The following is a 21,748-nucleotide window of genomic DNA, read 5'->3' as shown; positions in this document are numbered from 1 at the left end:
TTCTGTTGCTAGTTTTACATTTGCTGCTATTATTATCGAAATGCAAGAATGTAAATTGATATTCAGCGGAAAATAGAAATAAATGATGAAAAAAAAATAGCTTTTCCAATAACCAATTTCACTAATGTGTTGTGCTGAATTAAAAGCCCTTAAACACATATATGGCTTTTGATTAGCATTTGTGTAACAAGAAAATTTTCTCCAGTTAATGGTTGAACACAGCTGATGGTATTCAACTTGCTCCAATTAAAATAACTTGTATACTCGCTCCTCTTATCTAAATGAATGGACTGATAATGCTCACAAAGAATTAATTTCTTTATTCAGGCATGACACAATATTTGCAGACGTGAAATGATAAATTACACAGTGTGAACCATCGTACACAGCGGTGGCAGTCTCATAAAACGCTGCCACGGCTAATGAGGTTAAGTTTTGTAAGAGGAAATGGGCATGTAATGTAACTTCATGGAGTGCAGTGATCATCAAAGGAACCGCAACCAAACATTTAAGCGCCCTTTGCAATTTCTGTTAATATCAGTTCAGATTTATTTTTTATAATAATCCTCATAAGTGTCTTTATTTTGTTGTGCTGTTTAATAATTTTCAAATTCATATTTAATGATTTTCCTGTCTCATATCTGTCAGAAGTGTGATTTTCCTAAGTGGCGATTTCAAAGATGCTTCCTCAACAGCAGAAGTAGAAAACTGGCTTAAATTAAACATCTGTTTTAATTTCAGATGAATTCAGCGGTTAATGCAGTGATTATTTGGAAAGTATTAGTAGTCATTCCCCCCCTCTTTCCAAGATCAAACTACTCTAAAGACTGTAGTTGTATAAAAGAGGAGTAACGTCTAGATTACACAGATCAACTACAACCTCTGACAGGTAAATGAATAACATTGAAAATGTCTCAACGCAGTGGCACTTGTCAAGGTGAAGGGATTTATAAGGCAGCAAGTGAACCATCAGTTCTTGAAAATTGAGGTGTTGGAAGCAGGAAAAATAGGAACCACAGATCTTGTCAGGTGTTCTGTCTGCTTGGCCACCAACTTGTGAAACAACAACATGATCAAGGGTAAAAGCTGACTCGTGGTGCCCATTCCCAAAAAATAGCCACTGCAGCATAATCTGCTTAAAAAAAAAAAAGGCGTACTGCTGAGCATGATAGAAAGATATCAGAACTAATAGTGTGTGACAGCTTGCTGTGTAGCTGCAGACATGTCAGTGTCTCCATGCTGATTCCTGTTCATCGCTGTAAGCACCGATAACAAGCACAACTGGATCATGAGGCAGTAGAAGAAGGTGGCTGGGTCGGATGAATCAGATTTTCAGATTTTGCTGAGTGCGTGTACGTTGTTTACTTGGAGTACTGATGGCAGCAGGATACACTATTGGAAGAAAGCAAGCTGGTGGAGAGGCAGTGTTGCTCTGGGAAACCTCGGGTCCTAACATGCGTGTGAATATCACATTGCAGATCACGCAACTCACATGGCAACGGCTTTCTTTGAGGGCCTCTTTCAGCAGTGTAGCCACGCTCAGTCACACACCTTTACTGGCTGGTTCAAAACCCCTTGCCTCTGTGTTGTTTATTTTTCAAAAGAAGTCATAAGGCTGAAATGTCTTCTCGGCGCCGTTTATTGTATCATCTGGTAAATATAAGAAACCACTCTGGTCAGCAGGCTCAGGCATCTTGTGTACATCTCTCAGGAACTGACAGTGAGTTTTACACTAATACAATATTATAACAAGGCAATAAAACAAAAGATGTACCTTGTAAATATAAGAAAACATAGTCAGCAGGGTCAGATGTCCCTATAAAAGGAGCAGCACGTTCATTTAGGTTAATGCTTGCTAGACAGCTAGCTTACAGAATGTCTCAAACTTCCCATAAACACATTTTAAAAAAAATAAAAATATATATGTAAACACACTAATGAACATCCAGTTATGTTCATACTACACATATACTCATAAACTAAGGAACATCATGAAAGCAACCATTCATGAGTCCATGCTGATCTCTCCAACCTGCCTCATGCACGCCTCTCAGGAAGTCAGTGTGGCACCAATGGCATTTATACACTATAGCTCCAGAGAGCATGCTATTCAGTCAACAGTAACTTAGATTAAAACCAAATTACAGCAAGTGCAGCTATTTAAAATATATGCTGTTACAGAAGCGTAATGCTCCCCGTCGCCCTGCAGAAATGGTTCAGCAGTGGTCTGAAGGACATGAGTTCAGGGTGTTGGCTCAGCCTCCATATTCCCCAGATCTCAATCCAGTTGAGCTTCTATAGAATCTGCTGGTAAAACACACTGCGATCCGTAGAGGCCCAACTTCATATCTTTCGGTCTTAAAGTATTTGCTGCTATCATTTTGGTGCCTGATACCACAGGAGACCTTTAGATGTTGTGAAATCTATGTATTTATGAGTAAAAACTGTTTTGGCAACATAAAGTAGACCTGTTTAGGTAGGTGGTTTTAGTGTTGTGAATTCATCAGTTTGCGATTAAATTCATGTATTCCACCCGTTTCCTCGTGTGTGTCTCTCTTGCCAGGATATGGCTGGTCTGCTGAAGCCAGAGTCTAGCAAGCTTCTGATCAGCGCTCTCAGAGACCGTTTCCCAGATGTGCCCATCCACGTGCACACCCACGACACAGCTGGAGCCGGAGTAGCCGCCATGCTGGCTTGTGCTGAAGCTGGAGCTGATGTAGTTGATGTAGCAGTGAGTATTTATCATGATAGTTCTACAGATCCCTCACATTACTAATTTACCATAATGTCTATTCAAAATTGATATTGGGTTTATTATAAGAAGCCTGACACGGGACCGCTACCAATATTTTGAAACTTCCATCCGCCCACCAATTATCCTGAACATGAACACTCACTCACTTCCTACCAGTTGCTGCAGTTTGCGTAATGAAATGTTGCTGAAACTAAACAGAAACAATTGTTGAAGCCAGAAACATTCCCTTCACTGTGCTCACTGACGCATGCTGCCAGCACAGGCAGTTTCATTAAAACAATTGGCTACTATTTGCAGTTTTGGGCTGTTGTGCTGCTCGGTTTCTTGTAACACTGAATGAAACAGACAACCGACTGTCCACCATGAATCAGACTCCCTCTCTAAAAACATTTGCATTGGTTCCATTAGTTTATGTAGTTAAATAATGAATAACAATAATAATAAAACATTCATGCACAATAACACAAAACGAAGCAAGCTGAAATACACCCAGTCGGGTAGCGAAGGTTTTTTGTGGGGGAAAATCCTGTTCAAAGGGAAGCTGGTGTTTTGTGCTTTCTCACCACTACTCATTATACTTGCATGACTTGGATGCAGATTTGCAGAGCACCTTCTACTTCATGTATAAACAATCAATCCGCTAAGTTGTGGACCCATATTATGCGCATTTGCAGTGATTAAAACTGAATCAAACTCTATTCATATTGATGGTCTCTCTTTAGGTTGACTCTATGGCTGGGATGACCTCTCAGCCCAGCATGGGAGCCATGGTCGCCTGTGCCAAGGGGACCAAGCTTGACACCGGTAAGTAGCAGTTCTTCACTTAAAGAGCAAGTAATCTCAAAAGGAAGTTCTTTGTAATGGATCAGTTTTGGTAGACGCTGTCCAGTTGCTATTTTATCAATCTCATTAGCTCAAGCATTAAAAAACAGGTTCAGAATAAATATGTTTGAAGAAGCAACTTCAGATTTCCACATTAAGCTTTTATTGCAGCACGTGTTTGTTGGTGAGACGGAAAATCTCTCCATCATACTCAGAAATGATTTTTTGGGTGTCTTTCTTAGAGTCTGCTGCTTTGCACGAGGGAAGAAAATCGGTCAACAAATCAATAAATGACAGAGCGCACCAGTAATTGTGGCGGAGAAACCTACACATTCTGCTCAGTGATGATGTACACAGTCAATTATGAGAGGAAGATGGAAACGAGAGGGAGGCAGACCAAAAGAAAGGAACCGTTGTCGTGAATAAAAACGGTTGCTCTGAGGAACAAAACATTCTCGATCCATAAAATGAATAGTTCAGAGAGATTTAAGCAGCAGATGATACATATGAGCAGATTTATTTGGTGCTTAAAAGCCCATGTGCATGTTTATAAAAATACTTCTCGTAGTCGTGAATAAGGTGATCTTATTTTCATTCCGGTGTGTGTTGAAAAATGAACAGCACGGATACTGCTATGCTTTGTAGTAGCTTTCTCTGGAGGATTTACAGGTTAAAGGTTCTTCAGGGCAACTGACATGATGGTTACTCATTTGCTTTCCTAAACGATATTCTGGCACGTCTATCTGAGGTGTTTCATGTACAAGCCCCTCTGGACCAGTGTGGAGCACCATTCTGTTTTCTCGGGAGGTTATATGATAAGTGGAGGAATGGATTTATAATGTGTTCATTCCTCACTGGGTTTGCCATACTGCACAATTTCATTTTCATGGGCTGCAGAAAAGCTGGAGCCCACCCTCACCTCTGACCAGGCTTGGTAACCTCCTACATCAGATATATTTAAGCAGACAGTTGGAGAAATGCTACTTAAAAATTGAAGGAACACAAAACAGGCTAAAGGAATTAAAAGTGATGTGGCGTTTGCTGCTTAGTTATGTGGAGTAATGCTATTGGGAAAACTGACTCAGCCTTGCTAACTGGATCTGATAGCTCATTTCCATTACCCAGAACCACGAAAAGCCCCGCTAATTTTGTTTACACTACATTCACACGGCTCAGCTAATGTACTGTCGGCTGCTGTAGTGCAGGATATTATTAACATTAAAAGCTGTGTGTGGCTGTATGGTAGCTAAATGCAGATAATGTTTTCACATGGACATCTTGGCGTGTACCCCAAGTTCCACTTGTATCCTCTAATAATAGATTTTGTTGTTTTCTCGTTACAATTGCCTGCATTCCTGTTGCACGTTTTGCATGTTTATTAATACATTCTCATAGATGCCATGCCACATGGTTTGAAGTGGTTTCTGTGGGTGCTGTCATCAATCACTGACTGTCGGTATCAGACTATATTTTAGCGACCTTTTATTGAGTTATGTTAATAGATTCGCAAGTGGAGGCACAGGAGGTACCTGTATGTTACATTATTGTACATTAAGTGCATTCAGAAAGCATTCAGATTCTTTTTGTGTTTAAATTTTGTTATATTGCATTGCTATGTAGTCTAAACTAACAAAATAAAAATAAAAATGTTTTGCCTTGTTGGAAGGTGAACCTTTCACACAGTAGTAGGTCCCGAGTACTCTAGAGCATGTTTCCATTAAGCTTGCCCTCAAGACTGACTATTTGCCCTACACCTGCTGGCAAAAAACAACCTCTTCTATGATGCTGCCACCGCCGTGCTTCACTGCTGTAATATTTTTGGCCAGTTGATGAGTGTAGCCTGGCTTCCTTTCAACATGATGCTTAGAAATGAGGCCAAACTGTTAAATGTTAGTTTCATCACACCAGAGAATCTTATTTCTTATAGAATGAGTCCCTAGGTGTTAAGGGGGGGGGGGGGGGGGGGGTTGTTTTTTGTTTTTTTTCATATTCTAAGAGAGCTTTTATGTATATTTCACTGAAGAAAAGGCTTCCATCTGGCCATTTTGCCATAGAGCTCAGATCAGTGAAGCATTTCAGTGACAGTTGCCCTTCCTGAAGTTTCTCCCATCTCCACACAGGATCTCTGGAGCTCAGCCAGAGTGACCACCAGGTTCTTGATCGCCTCTTTTATCAAGGCCCTTCTCCTGTGATTGCTCAGTTTGGCTAGACAGCCAGCCAGCTCTCAGAAGAGTCTTGGCTGGACCAATCTTTCTCTATTTAGAAATTTTAGAGGCCATTGTGCTCTTGGGAATTTCAACTGCAAGCACAATTTTTAATAGCTCTCCCCAGATCTTAACACAGTCCTGTCTCTGAGCTCTGCAGTCGGTTCCTTCAACCTTGGCATGGCTTTTACTCTGATATGAATTGTGAGCCCTTATATAGACAGGTGTGTGCTTTTACAAATCATGCCCAAAGGTCAGAAGTATTTTCTGTTAAACCTGTAACATTGCTCAGCAGTGGTCTGACAGTGTACTGAGTTACTCCTGAGTACATGTCTACATGACTGCAGCAAGGTGAAAAGTTAAACCACTGGTCAGCAAAAAAGGCATTGCTCCTTGCGTTTCAGTGCCACATTACTTTCATTTTGCCATTTCTAATTTCCATGGATGAATGGCCAAGTGGAAAACAAGATGTCCGGTTGAATTTCCAGAGCAGCTACAGTGTTTTTTGTCAAGCAGAAGATAACTGTAAACATCAGGTCTTGGTGTTATTAGCCCCTGATGGTGTCCTTCAAAGCGAACCGGCTTCTTTCCTCGGCTCATTGTTTCGACAGAAATATTTAACAATCATACACTGAAAAATCTGTCATAAAAGAGGAAGCAATTTCTGTAGCGGTCTATAAAACAGTGCAGCAGCAGATCCATTAAAACGTGCCGTGTTCTGAGGATGATGTGACTTGTGCTTTGTGAGGAAAACTTTTTTCTTTACTGCTGCTGCCTCCATCTATGTTTTAAACTCGCAGCTGAATGTGGCAGGTTTACATCTGGAACTAACATGGCTCTGGACAACGTAATAGACGTGATAGACACTCTGTCATCATTTAGACACAGTCCAGTTTTTGTGACCGAATATCAATTCAGGAGCATACAGTATCACAAAAACAGGAGGGAGAGAAAGACAAGGTCGTTGCTAAAGAGCGACAGGTTCTCATGTCTCAGTTTATTCATTGAATTTCAATTTCCCTCACTTGAGACTGAGATTGGGATGCAGGATGTCTCTCTCTCACACGTTTGTATACTTATTCTGTGTCCTGGTGTTACCCTGCTATATGCATTATGCATATACATGCAGGCAAACTCCCTCTCACGTCCACATCCTTTCATACCTGTCACCTTGTGCTTTTCATCCCTGCTTCACCTAATTCCTCTCCCATTTTCTGTCTCAGTTTGGCTATCTCACTACTTTTGTAATCAAGCAGAGCAGTGCCTTGGATACTTCCATACCTTGCTGACCTTAGTCTGTTTACTGCTTTCCTTCACTCCCTCCCGTCTTTCTCCCATCTCTGTTTCAAAGCAGTAATCAGTGCTGTGCAGCGTGCTCTCCCTCCTCTATCTCGCTCCCTCTCTATGCTCTCATGCCTTTTCCTATCACCCCCGCTTCTTTCACATTGTCTCTCCATCCTCCTCCCTCCCCCTCACTCGGTGACAAAGCAATTAACAGCACTTTCCATGCCGAGTTCACTCCCTCAGACTCCCCCTCTCTCCCTTCCACTCCCTTAGCATCTCTCACAGTATCTCTTTGTCCCAAAGAAATGTCAAAAGCAGTGTTTCTCTGCTTGATTCATTTGTCTTTAAGCTGTCAGTTTATTTATTCAGCATGCCACACACTTTTAAAAGTGATACATAGTCTCACACACTGCATTTACTGCCTCAACTCATGTAACATGCATGGATTTATTTGGATTTTTTTTCAGCTGCAACTACAATGAGCCGTTCAAAATGCAGCAGTCCTAGAGGACCACACAGCAACTAAACCCAGACAAAGAGGAGGTGAACGGGGACGTTTAGCATCACCTCCATCTCTCTCACCATTTCTGTCTTTCTGTCTTTTCTTTTCTCCCTCAATTCCCCTGTGTCTCATCTGTCTTCATCTATGCGTCTTGTTGTGCTCTCATTGTTGCATCAACCACAAACGCTGTGTGTGTGACTGCTTTTTTCCAACTGTGTTGGTGCAGAAAATGTATGTATACATTTACAAATTCCAAAATATGAGACTTTTTGCGTTTCTAACCTGCGTTAGTCAGTTTGTGCTGCTGAGTTGAATATTAATGATTTGTTGTCGCTGCCCTGCTGCCATCCAAATATGTGCTGTATGAACATCTGTCTGTGGAATACATACACATGCTATATAGGAAATGATTTTGGGATTGCAACCAGCAGTGCAAAAAAAAAAACACCATGCAGTATCACCTTCAGCATGATTTAGCCTGTAGTTTATCACAATGCAGACAAAAACGAGTACTGGTGTGTTTGCTTCTTTACAGCCAACTTTCCTTTTTGGATAGCAAACATGCTCCTGTTATCCTTCCAAACCAAAGCACTTCTCTGGTAAATGAAGATTATTAATCATTTTTAACAATTTAAGACTCTCCAGCTCACACAGGTGTAGTGTTTGGCTGATGAGACAGAGAGAGGAAGATTGCACACTGTAGGCTTATGGAAGACAGTGTTTCTTGGACAAGCTGCGGCTCAGCTGTTGGACCAGGTGCCTCTCCACCACACAGTCTGGAGCTCGTGACTCTGAAATGCTTTTTTCGGTTTGTTAAAGTGATAAAGTCCCTGACCTTTCCTTCGCAGTGGGCTGATTGAGGTGTTGAAGCCACACTAGTGATGTTGTTCTATAAAGGTTCAGTCAGTCAGTTGGTCCACTGGATAGACTACTGGGTGGATCTTTTCATGGCCTCTTTATGATGAATTCTAATAATTTTGTGATACTATAATGGATAATTCTGTTTTATTGCAATCCTGTTACTTTCACATAAATGTAGCTGCTGTGATTCATGCAAACTTAACAGTTGCATCTTCCACTAAGATGGAGGGAAGGACTCACAAAAAAATATAAAACCCTGCTCTAAGATCCTACATGCTGTTTTTTGGTGGGAGATTTATTTTACCTGGGATCAATCTGCCAACACAGTTGTAAAATTTCCTCTCAGCTACCACTGTTGTTTAAGCTCATCGCTCATAAATGAAGACAGCCAGCTGCAGATTTCTGAGTTTATCTGCTTTCTCTTTGGATTGTCATTCTGGATGTCGATCAAGTTTAAAATCCAGTCCAGAACAGTGAATTAAATTACCAGTGACTGCAGGGAAAATCTTATCTCCCACCTTCTCATGTAATCTTAATTCTTCCAAATGAGACTTAATTCTTTCTATCCTCTGTGATATGCATTAAGTTCTGTCTTTAGAGGATTTAAAGCACACTTACATTTAGAAATTTTGCACTGAATGAACATAGTATTTGTAGATTTGTATGCAGATTTGCATGCAGATGTGGCCAGTTGTGTATATATATATATATATATATATATATATATATATATATATATATATATATATATAGTGATATGCTGAATATTTTATGAAAGAATCCTATTTAGTGCAACAGCCTCACACGGCTGAACCACACATTTGGAGTGTGTCTGTTGTGCTGCCCATCAGTCTGCTACACAAATGACGGCAGGTTTTACAGCCACAGTAGCCTCAGTACAGCAGCACAGCTACAGTTTTTCAGATGGGAGAACTTAGTTACTTCTAATTATGTGCAATCTTGAAAATGTTTTGTCCACTGACTGCAAGCCAGAAGTACATAAAGTGGAGTCTGAGGTGTTCAGCTGGTGCTGCTTTTTGGCACAATTGACCCAAGCTTACATTTGAATCAACACAGTGAACACGGCATCCTTTCCCCCTTGTAAACTGAAACTATAATTTCACAACGGAAGCATAAATGAAAGCAACAAAAATGGTGCTCGCATACAGAGATGGAAATGGACCCAATTACAGCCTGGCTTGGCAAGCGGCTGAATTCGAGGAGCAACGACATGCAGATTAATTTCACATTAATTTCACAGTAGCTCCATTCTCCCACCAAGATCACAGTGGAGACACGCATTTTGGAGTGTGCGCTCTCTTGGAATCATAAAAACACAAGCTTGTCACTCGGTTGTTGTGGAAGTAACAAGCTAAGTTTGTCTCATTAACATGGATGATTTTTGTCATCATTAGCTAGAAGCTCCGTGTGCTGCCATTTCTGTCTGTTGTGGCATTAAAGCACCTTTTTCCTTTCGAGGTAATCAGCTTTAGTGTACCTTAACCGGCGGCAGCAGAATGTCATGAATTTGAGCAACAGATGTTTTATTTAAGGATCACAAAATCTGAGGAAGATTTAATGAGCAGTTCAGATGTGAAAAAAGGCAAGATGAAAATGCAGCTTTCAAGCACACTCACAGGCTAATAGTACACTTTACCTACAGTTAGGCGAAGTAGATGAAGTGCACTGCTCTCTAATCCAGCTATCAAAAAGTGAGCTCCTGGCAGACTACATCATTTTGGTTTCTTTCATTCAGACACTTGTGCTAGTTTCTAAAACCCCAGCACACTGTCAAAACTGTAACAAGTTTCACTTCGTGTTCATATTCTCATACATTAAAATCAACTGCATAAACCCACAATTGACTAGCTGGCACTAGTTGTTGATGTGACTAATGCAGATAAATGGCAGACTGCCACAACAATTCGACTAGATTTGTGGCGAATATCACATCATTTTCCACTTTTAGCTGCAAGAGGACAAAAACGATAAAGCAAAAAAGAACAGGTTTTGGTTTTAAAGCAGAATTGATGATTGGGTCATATGTCTGTGCGCAGCCTTCATGTCTGTCAGTGCAGCGTTTATAATACACCCAAATCCACCTCATATTGCAGGCTGTTGTGAAAAACTTTGCATTTCTTTCTGCCTTTTGTTGTCTCAAGACAAGCCGCAAAGTTAGTTGAAATTACTGTGCATCAGTATTATTGAGTCTTCCAAACAAAAGTGTGTGGTTTCCATTGACTTGATGTGGTTTTATTGTGTTGTGTTCCAGGCATTGCTCTGGAGAAGGTGTTTGACTACAGTGAATATTGGGAAGTAGCCAGAGGCCTGTACGCTCCATTTGACTGCACTGCCACCATGAAATCTGGCAACGCTGACGTCTATGAGAACGAGATACCTGGAGGACAGTACACCAACCTTCACTTCCAGGTACAGGCAGCTATTCTTGTATTTTTTATTATGTTTTCTCGGTTCTACATTTTTAGCTGCAGAGGATGGAGAATAGGAGCTGGACTGTGCATCTGGCAATCTTTGCTGTGTGTAACATTAGATACTCACTGTTATATCCCTGTCTGTGCATTTGCTTTACTTGAATTGACAGTTTGATGTAAGACTGTTGACAGAAGAATTTTTTTTAAACAGAATATTCAGGATCTGAATCTGATTTTTTTTTTTTTCCCCTCCTTTAGAAGTGCCTTTCTAAAACTTTTATGTTTTTCTTTAAAACTACTTACTGTGCACTGTTTTGGAAACACTGACTGAAAATGCTGCTTGAACAACTTGTTTATCTATTCTGTATGGCCGATGACAAGAGTCTACAGTGTCCACAATTTACACAGTCACACTCTGAAAAGTGTCATTAAAAAGTGACTGAATCCACAACATTTTGCACCCACTGCAAAAACCCTGTGACTGCCCATATCTGAGACCACTTGTGACCTGTTTATATCAAGAGTTAAACAAATATACTGTGTAGAAAATTACAGTTTACAGTGGGGTACCAGAATGGCCCATCTGGCCTTTGCTAAATTTAAAAGCTTTGGTCACAAGTTTTTGCTTTAAATCACAGAATGATGCTGGCTCGCCCAGCACTCACTGACTTTTCCCTTAAATGAGAAATAATAAAGAGATTATTTTTACTCTGCTCATTCATTCTGCCATTTGTTTCGCTGTGGTTCATTGCAGGCTCACAGTATGGGACTGGGAAATAAGTTCAAGGAGGTGAAGAAGGCATACGTTGAAGCCAATAAACTACTAGGAGACCTCATTAAGGTGAGACATGGAGATAAAACATGACAAATCCCCCTTGGTTTTCATCACCGAGCAGTGCAGTTTCAGCCTTTATTTAGCTTCACCAGTAACTCAGGAGTACAGAGCAGTTCAGTAGATACACAGGACAATAGATGTAGTCAGTGAGGATTCATCATTTTTATCATTAGTGATGCCAGAAAATTCTAATTTGACTGACAGATTCAAAACTCCTCGATTTAAGGTGAAGTCAGTGATTAGAATCTTTGTTCAGATTCACAGACTTCATTTTAAGATCTACCAGTAAAATAGGAATGTTAAAATAATTAGCTCTGCATCTTAAATAACTGGAAGCATATAGCGCATTTGCAACGGTAGGGATGACTCATTTAATGCATTACATCTAGCCCAGTTTGAGAGGAGTGTTCTGCCAAAAGCACAAATACTTTGGCACGTTTTTGATATTCCTTCATTGGCATGGCTCACAGTGGCTGCTTCTACCAGGCTGCCCCTCTTTCCTGGCTTGGCTGAACCAAACAATCCCAGATTAAGTAAGGTGTGTGCTCTGTGCTGTTTGAATTCACCTTCAGCTCACTGGATATTTTTCACCCTCCCCAGCCTCCTTTAGCTCTGTGCACCTACATTACAGTATCTTTGCCCTTTTCTTAACTAGACTTATTTATCCGAACTTGGCAAACTACACCTTTTCTGTATTGGGTCCGTTTATCCTCTTGCTTGCCAAGTAGTTCTAACTTGAGCTGGATAGATTTATTCAGCATTAACACAGTTACTTAATTTGAGGAGAAACTCCAGTGAACTGTTTGTGGGGTTCATTTTCTGAAGGGCACATTAACTGTAGTTATGGAGAGAAGCTTCTGTTGCCAATTCTGCAGTCAACAACATCAGCCTAAATTCACTTTCTGTTTTTCATCAACATTCATTAATTCTTTTGTTTTTCTCACTTCATTATTTACCATCACACCTTAGTAATAGATTTGTCCCTCTTTTGCTGTGCTCACACTCGCTCTGCAATTATTTTTGCTCAATTGTTTGCGTTCGCTTTCTTTCTGAAATACACCTCTCACTTTTCTTTTTCACCTTTTTTTTTCGCCATTCTATAGCTGCTTTACACACATTTTTTTCCACGGCCATCTTTCTTATTTTGCTCCCTCTCGGAGTAGGCATGCTCCCATGGATTCCCCATTACTCCACCACATCCTTCTCCCTCCTTTTTTTTTTTATTCTCTTTATATCTCTCTCAATTTTCCTTCTCTGGCCCCCTCTCTGTTTTCCTCATCAGTTCTCTCCCCCGACCTCCCCTACCCTCTCCCCATGCTCTCTATCAATTCAATTAAGACTTGGTGGGCTTCACTGCACAAGCCAATGTTGGCTTAATGTGCCTATGGGTCCTGCTATGCTCTCAGTTGTATCCTGTTAGTTTGACAATGGCGATGCCTCTCACACTGTCGGCTTGTCGATAAGGGAGAAGGAGGCTGCTTGTCAGATTTAGACATAAAGGAGACGCTCCACATACTGCACTGGCAGCAGGCAGAGCATCTGTCCAATGTATGTGCCTTTACCACGATCCCCCACACATCACTGCAGACGTCACAGCTATGAAGCTGTCCGTGAAGAATTGTAAAGTTTGTGTCAAGGCAACTTTTACATCAATAATTAAGCATTTTCTCTTTCTCTTTTTTTTAGCAAAAACTCCAAAGACAAAACACAAACAACTCTAATTATTTTGGATTTCTGAAAAAAAACCTTTTATCACCAAAGCATTTGCATAAAAGTGATTTGCATTAAAGCAATTGTTTACTTTGCCGCGTTTACTAATTCATGTTTTTTGTAGCAGTTGGTGTCACATCCCGAATTAGGAAATCAAGATATTTGTGCAGGATGCGTCTGAACTGACAGACCAAGCTGGTGAAAAATTCAAAGACAAGCCTGGACTTTGGCTCATTGGCTTCCACTTAATACCAAATGACAGACTTTCACAGAATGCTCCTAAGCCAAACTGTTTTACAGCTTAATATTAATTCCAGATATATGGCTGAGCGTAATCATCACGTCGCGTACTGATCACCCAACACAGTTCATTAAATCTACCTGAATCCGTGTGCTTGATTTACAATTATAAAGGCTATAAAAACATCCTCAGCCTCTTGACTTTTCCTCAGCATTAATTGGACAAATCTGTTGAGGATGTCTGAGGCCAGATCAAATCTCTCTTATTGATCATACGGCAGTCATGCAGGTTGCATGTGCAGCAGTTAAGATGAAGTGGATGTTTGCCACACTGCTTGAAAATTTTAGAGAGACAGGGGCATTTTGCAGGCAGCAGAATGATGGATGTGGAAGATGGAACTGTGAAAGGTGATCTGTTTTTACCCCATTATTTAAAACTGTGTTGAAAGAGGGCCGGTATTGATCTGAGTGAGGGAAGTTTCAGCATTCCATCACACAGGGTCTACAGTATGTGTGCACAGGCCTGTTAAATGTACATCAGTCACAAAAGGCATTTAGGTCAGGAGGTGCAGGAATAAAGCAGCATTGCCAGGATGGTATCTTAGTGTTTGCATTTGGAATGTTGTGTTAATTGTGTGTCTATAATATAGAGAGCCTCACTTCATTCTGCAGAATCCTCTGAAGGATAAAATTGATTGCAGTTTTAAAAAGCATCCTCATTTTTGTAATTGTGGTATCTTAGTTTAAATTAATGCTATTTTTCAAAGCAATTCTTATCTGCCTCTGGCCATATGAAAATATGCTTTATTTCTGTGTTTAATGTATTTAAATCTTGTCCAACTTATTTTTATCTGAAATATTGAACTGTTTTTCCTATTATATATCAGTTGAACTTTAAAATTGGTTTATATGGTAAAATCTAGTGCTGTTGTGACACTAAAAAAAAAGCAATCTTACCAAAAGAACCTTGACAAGTGAAAAAGTAGAAAATAGAAGCAGATTAGATCTGCTTTTTCCTCTTAACCTGAAGGTCTTTGTAACATGTCATCATGTCTGTGGCAACCTTTGGATGATGTCAATCCCTTCCCCTCTTCCACTTATCGTCCTCCTGGTCACGTAGTACTGCCCGTGCACGGACGGCAGTGTTGTATTATCTTCTGAACAGCAGCGCTGACAAACCCTCTTAGACAGAAGATTATACCAACAAGTCATCGCTTTGAACTCACAGCTACTGACTGTTATGTTTGCTGGAGGGCGTATTTGCTTAAACGATAGAGAAATCAGGCAAAACACGCATGAACAGATATCTGCAGGTGCTGTTTTAATAATGTAATCTCAGCTGTGCATGCATACATTGAATCTTTATGCAGTGTGTCTAAGTACACAAGGTATGTGCATATTTAGTGGATATTTGACATTTTTCCAAGTATCAATCTGATTTTTATTTTTTTTTGCAGACCATTGATGAATTAAACTATATCAGGTCTGATGCAGACTCCTCTCTCTGTCTGTTGTCACTCTGTGGTCTCACAAATGCTTCTCAAGCAGAGACTGAAAAAAATGGAACAAGGAACACGAGCTGTTGCCACAAACCAGGAAATTAGCTGCTCTCACAGTGGCTAAGGCTTTAAGCTAATGGCTAGCAGCTAAGTTAGAAGATTAACCTGAAACAGAATCTGGAAAACAGTAATTAATAAAGTTTTAAGGTAGGACCTTAGTGGACAATAGAAGTAATAGAACAGTGAAAGATTAAGAAAATAGAGAAGAACAGCAAACATAACTGCAGGAGGGGAACTGATCAGTCGATCCCACATAAACAGAGGAGAACGTCCTAATTTAATCACTCCTAGTTCTAATTTACATATTCAGCTGTAGTCATTGCTAATAATGAAGAAGCCTTGTTATGAACGACAGGTTCTCTATCATCTCATGCTGTTAAAATATTACACACAATGTATACCGATTCCAAATATCAGTTAGCAGCCTTTCTTGGGCACCAATAATCGGCATCAGCCCTGAAAAAACCCTTATCAGTTGATCCCTAGTTTGTAATTGGCATTAACTTGCTGGAACTGAAGTTTATTTCTTTTCCTCCATTTCTTTGCTTTAACTTCCACTCATTTTGTCATTTTTTTCCTCCCCTTTTCTGTCTCGCTCCGCTACATCCGTCGCTACATGAGCGTGTCCATATCAGAAGGACAAGTTGTATATGTATTTGTGAGGGTGTTCTGTCTTCCGCCCTTTACCTCACTTAGTCTGTCACTTTCCTTTTGCAATTACAGGCACGTATTCACTCACCTCCACACTGTGAAAACACTCACACAGTCTCTTATAGTTGGAGGTGGAGCGCCTCCTTGTATTGCCTGTGGGGCTGCAGATGTCTGCTGCTCTTGTCTGTTTGCCTCCGTCTCTCCTCCCCTCGGTTAATCTGTCCATCCCTTTATTTCTCCCCCTTACTCTTCCTGTCACTCTCTTCATCACTCTGTCTGCCGCCTCTCCCTCTCCGGTTTCATTTTGCCTCCTCCCCTCCTTCATCACTGCCTCCCACCATCCCTCATTTCGATTAGACTTCCTTCATGTATCCTTAATCTTTCTATCATTTCTCCCCTCCTCCTCCTCCTCTGAGCCTCTCGTTATCGCTCCTCTCTCCTGTCTCCTCCTCTCCTGACAGGTACCATTCTTCACTCTGCTGCTGGCTTGGCTGCCTCGCATTATAGTGTGTGTGTGTTTGTCGTATTTGCCTTTTCTGTCTTTAACACACACTCACTCACACAGATGCACACTCGCTGTTCTGGATGATATAATCCTTTGCCCATTAGGGGAGTTCAGGTTTGGATAGAGACACATTTCAAAACAAATTTGAGCAAAGTACACAGACACATGACACAAAGGCATACAAGCACACTGAAAATCACTGCCATGCCCTCATTCATACACTCTCTAACACTGTACCAGATCTCTGCTGCCAGGAGTGGGGAGTCATGCAGGACCACTTAGTGGGAGCTGTACATTAGTGAAAGTGAGAAAGATGGACAGAAGGCGGGAGAACAAAAGTGTGAGAGAAAAGAAACATGGAGGTGGTGAGAAGAGAAAGAGATGCTGGAGGTGGATGAGGGAGGAACGGGTCAGGTGTGATAATAAGAGCCTCAGTTTGGATTAATTTGGATTCATTTCTGATAAAATGCATTTGCAAAATAGTTATGACAGTAGGTAGTTCAATGTCTTTAATCAGAGAATCATTTACTGTCTGTTTTCATTTTTAGTCATACCATGCTAGTTGTTTCCATATTTGAAACTAGCTTGTGAAAAGATGAAAATGCAAATAATCCAGACTGTGTAGTGGCATCAGAAGGTACAGGCTATAAAAAGCAGATTATAAGAACCCAGAAACGCAATCAGACCACCAAAACACCTCGAAGAAGAAAAACCAAACAAAAAGTTTGCCATCTTTGAGAGAATTTTTTTTTCAGGAATTGTTTTCAATTGGGCAAGCTGTAATTGTTTTTTCATGGTTAGTACTGGCCAGGTTTCATGCTGTCAAAGACGAAGAAGAAAGCAGCAACAGCTGATCAGTCGTGCATTCAAAAAAGGTGTTTCCATGTCCCATTATGTAAACTGACTCTTTTTTTAAGGTCAAAAATTACCTCAAGCAAGCATAGAAATGCTTTTAAAGAAATTTTCCATTTTCATTCACTTTTTCTATCAAATGCAGTACTTTGAAATGTACACAAATAAAATATGAATAGTACTTTGGCTTTAGAAATGTCAGCAAGATGGTTTCAAGGCTGATCCACTACTACTGAGTGGATTGCTGTGAATACTTGTGCAGACAATCACGATCTCCACAATATGAAGCCTACTGACTTCAGCAACTAACCCCACAATAAGGGATTTTGGAGGAAATGTTCATGTATGGCCATGAAGTCAGGCCATTCATTTTGTACCATTAGTGGGTTCTCGATAAATAAAGCACAGTGGACAATATGTGGAGACAATAAAGGCTTGGTTAAAGTGCTTCTTAGCAGGATTGACATTTTCTAGCAGACTTGACCTTGACTTGAAGTTTTTGTCGTGGTGGCACATTGCTAGCTAAACCCTCACAATGGCCTCTTTTTGCCAATGCAGAACACAAATGAGATGTAGTCTTCCATTGTATTAAAGAGTACAGCAAGGTACGACAGCTAATCTACAATCTATTCACTGACATGAATGTATCTCCCATGCATGGAGAAGATCCCTACATACTGTTAAATACAACTTCATATGTCAAGAAATCTCTCAAGACCTACGTTGACATTTGTGTTCTACCCTTTTGAAATCGTTGGCAGATGACCTTTATTCTTACTCCACTCTCTATTATCTCTACTGCACCACACAAACCTAATGGTTAGGTTTCTCTCTATATGACGCGGTGTGGCTGCAGACCCTCACTCTGTCAGCAAAGTTATTTGAGAAAGAATATCAGCCCACTTTTTCTACTAGATTACATTTTGTTGAGAGATTCAAGAAGAAATTCACTTAAATCAGTCCAGTTAAAGTTCCCCTAATATTGTAATGTAATTTTTAACTTTGTTTTCAGTATATGAAAGACAGAAATGTGAGTTACTGACACAGTGACACTACTTTATCTGTTAGCCTGAGATAGATGCAAAGTTAACAGTGAAGAAACTGAGCTCAGCTTCACACACAAACAGAGGAAATCAGATTCCTCTTACCCGGCCAAGATGTGATTTACCTCACTGCTCGTCTAAAAATATAGAAAAGCTCCCACATCATATATAGCTCATACCAAGCTGAAAATATAATTTACTTTTCTTGTGTGTGAGGCATCCAGAGAGAGTTGGAGGTGGATGATTCATCAGCAGAGATTGATAATGAGAGTAACACTATTGGATCAAGAAAAAGAAACATTTGGCAGACTGACTGGAAATAAGAGGGATGGGAATGGGACTAAGTTGATTCATGAAGCAAAAAGTCAACATCTTGGCTTTTAGTGTGAAGACAGAAGATAGTGTTTAGGATAGTGAAAGGCCTGGAGTAAGAAGAATGGTTCTGGAAGATGGATAATAAAGAGAAGAGTAACAGTTATTTATTTTGCAGTGAAGAGACGAGAAAAATGGACTCCGGAGACAGAAAGACAGAGGAAACAATGGAAAATGAAGGCCGGGGGAAGGTAGAATAGGAATGCACAGTGATGCTTCTTTCTTGTCTTTTATATAGATTTCGAGTAACTGAGCAGTGAGCTTTTGTTCCTCAGCTATACCAAGTTAATGGCCTCTCCAGGGATTTCAACAGCCCATTCAAATCTCTTAAGCTTTTCTGTAAACAGTCATTCAGTAAAAGCAATGTATCATTATCTCCTCTATTCACAAACCCAATCAAACTGAGCTTTAAGTGTTGTGGCGGGAAGTGCTGTAGGGAAGTGCAGACTTGTTCCAATCAGCAGGAAGCGCTTATTTCTTGCAGCTTGCTGAGAAAGTACTGATGTCCTTGCAAGGTTCCTTTAACACTGTTCAAGTGGCTGTGGAACTCAACAGGCATCATGTGCTTGTTTTTAAAGATAAATTTTCTTATTAGGAGATCAATTGCACCAACATATTTTCTGATTTGTTTCATAGCTTCACAATGGGAGGGTCTTTTTCCAGACACCTTTGCTTTTCAAGTCACTGTACTTTAGTACTCTTTAAAGACCACAGCAGGACTTTTGTAACCAAAGGCACCTATATACTATTTACAGAAAATACTTAGTGCACAGTTGGTCTTCAAATGTAGCATCCATCATTATTACTGCTGCCATTTGCAGGATAGGTTGAGTTGGTGGGTAGTCTTGTCATCTCCAAAGACCAAAGGCACTTTGACAAAACACACACACAAGTTAGACCGCGGTTGTTGAAAGACTACAGTGATAACAGGAGCTCAGCTAGCCTAACAAGCACCCAAACCCCAGGGGGCCGCACTAATCCCAGAGGGACGTGTGCGCTTCATGTCTCAGTCTTGATAATTTGGCATCACATCTCCAAGAAATAGGTGTCAAGTTCTTTGTTGGTTAATTCTTTGGGGAATGTCAACTTGATCTATATTTGTTCATCTATTCTCTTTCTCCCTTTCTTCTTTCTTCTTCAGAGTGCACTAATTGCCACAAAAACAGGCATCTTGTAGAGTGTGGGCCCACTCTTTGTTCTCTCTAGTCCTTCAGCTGTCAATGCTTAACTTTACAACTTGTCAAACTATGGGTGGAGGTTTAAAACAGGACACTGTCACTCTGCTGGCAAGTATTCAATGTGAGGATAGTTTAAAATCCCTAAAAATTGATCTGTGCATTTAGAATTTTTTCCTTTTTTTCCATGAAATGAATCCCAGCAGCTCCAGCACACAGCTCACCTACTTCTCTGTAAAACAACTCTGTTACATAATGGCGAATTATAGTATTAGAGTAAGTCTGCCATACATGTTCAATCCAGAAACAGAAAGTTCCACATTGAAAGCCAATGGGTTTGACTCATAAAGTTTGCACGTGAAACTTTGACTGTCTGTGTTTTTGACACGGTCAACTGCACACTGCAGCTTCAAAGTGAATCATGATGTGTCTTCCACCATATAAAAAAAAAAAAACACCATATGGACATGTTATCATGGCATGAACTTTATTTCCACCACAGGGATCTTTAAATTTTTCAAGAAGTCGGGTCTCTATGTGGGAGACTGTCATATTTTTCTCTCTCTTGTATTCAACTTTGATCTGTTCTCCTACTATATAGTAAAAATGCAGCACTGAGCATGAGTACAAAACAGAATGTCTGTTTTTGAGACAGAAGAGTTGCTGGATCACAATAACTGACCCCTTTTTCCTTTTAATGGCCTAAGTATCAGATGAAAGTCAACAGCAAGCTTTAAACTTGTCTGTAATCATCCCAATAGAAGAGTAATGTGTGCAATTGATATTTGCATCAGTGTCCTGTTCACAGTCAAAAAAGACTCCACTTATCACCATTATGCTAATAGGGATCGCAATTACCATAATGATATGCCATTATAAATAATGAAAGAATGAATACGTGTGATTTTAATGAATGTTTTCTGTGTTCTTTCTTCTTCCATCTTCATTTTCAGGTTCATTCTGTTTTCACAGAGATAGTCTGTGTAGTTTATTTCATAGCTGTCAAATTAAAAGATTAAAGAGACTGTATAGATATAAACATCTTTTCATTTCTCTTTCTCTGGGTCACTCAGTGCTTAATCTTTGCAGACAGCATCTTCATTATAACAAAGACTCTGTCACTGCTTGTTTTTTGGTGAAATTGTTGTGTGTGTAGTCCTACCTGTTTACTGCTGAGTGGAAACAGAACAGCAGGACTTCACAAGAGAAAAATGTCCTGACAGACAGTTACAACTACTTGTACTTTTTAGGGAAAGGAAGATTAAACCATTGCAATGTGAAAAACTGTAGTATTACCCTGAATAGATTCTGTGTGTGAGTGTTTTTCTGTACAATGCTGATATTTGTCATATTAAAAGGCCAGTGGTCACAGACTGGTGAGAAATAATGGCACCTCTCCTTGTCCAAAGTGAATTGAGATATGTGTGTGGAGAGGCTGTATTCTAATATCTTATGCTCAGCCTGTGGTGGAATAGAAATACCGCACTGACGGCAAAAGCAAGCATGACTCTTCTTTTCATCCTGGAAGGGATTTAATACCACCGAAAAACAAATACTACTAGCACTCACGCTTCTTCTTTTTCTTGCTCAGGTGACTCCATCTTCAAAGATTGTGGGTGATCTGGCCCAGTTCATGGTGCAGAACGACCTGACCAGAGCAGAGGTGGAGGAGAGGGCAGACGAGCTGTCGTTCCCCCTGTCCGTGGTGGAGTTTCTGCAGGGATACGTCGGGATACCACATGGAGGATTCCCTGAGCCGCTCAGATCCAAGGTACTGCAATTTCTTCTGTATTCAGTGTTTTTTCACCAAGTGCTTAAATTTCTTTGATAGATTTCTAATAATATCAATTTACATTTAAAAAGCACTTCAAGCCAATTCTAAATCTAGTTCCATTCGATTGGTTGCATGTCACCAGCAACAGCCAATAAACACTGAAAGCTCCTGT

General features: G+C 40.2%; 1 protein-coding gene across 1 annotated transcript in view; it reads left to right on the top strand.

The window, feature by feature from the left end:
* Positions 1 to 21,748, top strand: part of LOC110962536 (pyruvate carboxylase, mitochondrial) — a 627,844-nt gene that overhangs the window by 582,061 nt on the left and 24,035 nt on the right. The window contains 5 exon segments of the mRNA XM_051943654.1: positions 2,564 to 2,731; positions 3,478 to 3,559; positions 10,701 to 10,858; positions 11,615 to 11,701; positions 21,394 to 21,573. Coding sequence (XP_051799614.1) covers positions 2,564 to 2,731; positions 3,478 to 3,559; positions 10,701 to 10,858; positions 11,615 to 11,701; positions 21,394 to 21,573 — 675 coding nt within the window.

The sequence above is a fragment of the Acanthochromis polyacanthus genome, chromosome 23 (genome assembly GCF_021347895.1).
Source record: "Acanthochromis polyacanthus isolate Apoly-LR-REF ecotype Palm Island chromosome 23, KAUST_Apoly_ChrSc, whole genome shotgun sequence".
NCBI classification, from domain to species: Eukaryota; Metazoa; Chordata; class Actinopteri; family Pomacentridae; genus Acanthochromis; species Acanthochromis polyacanthus.
This window is presented reverse-complemented; position numbering and strand designations above follow the sequence as displayed.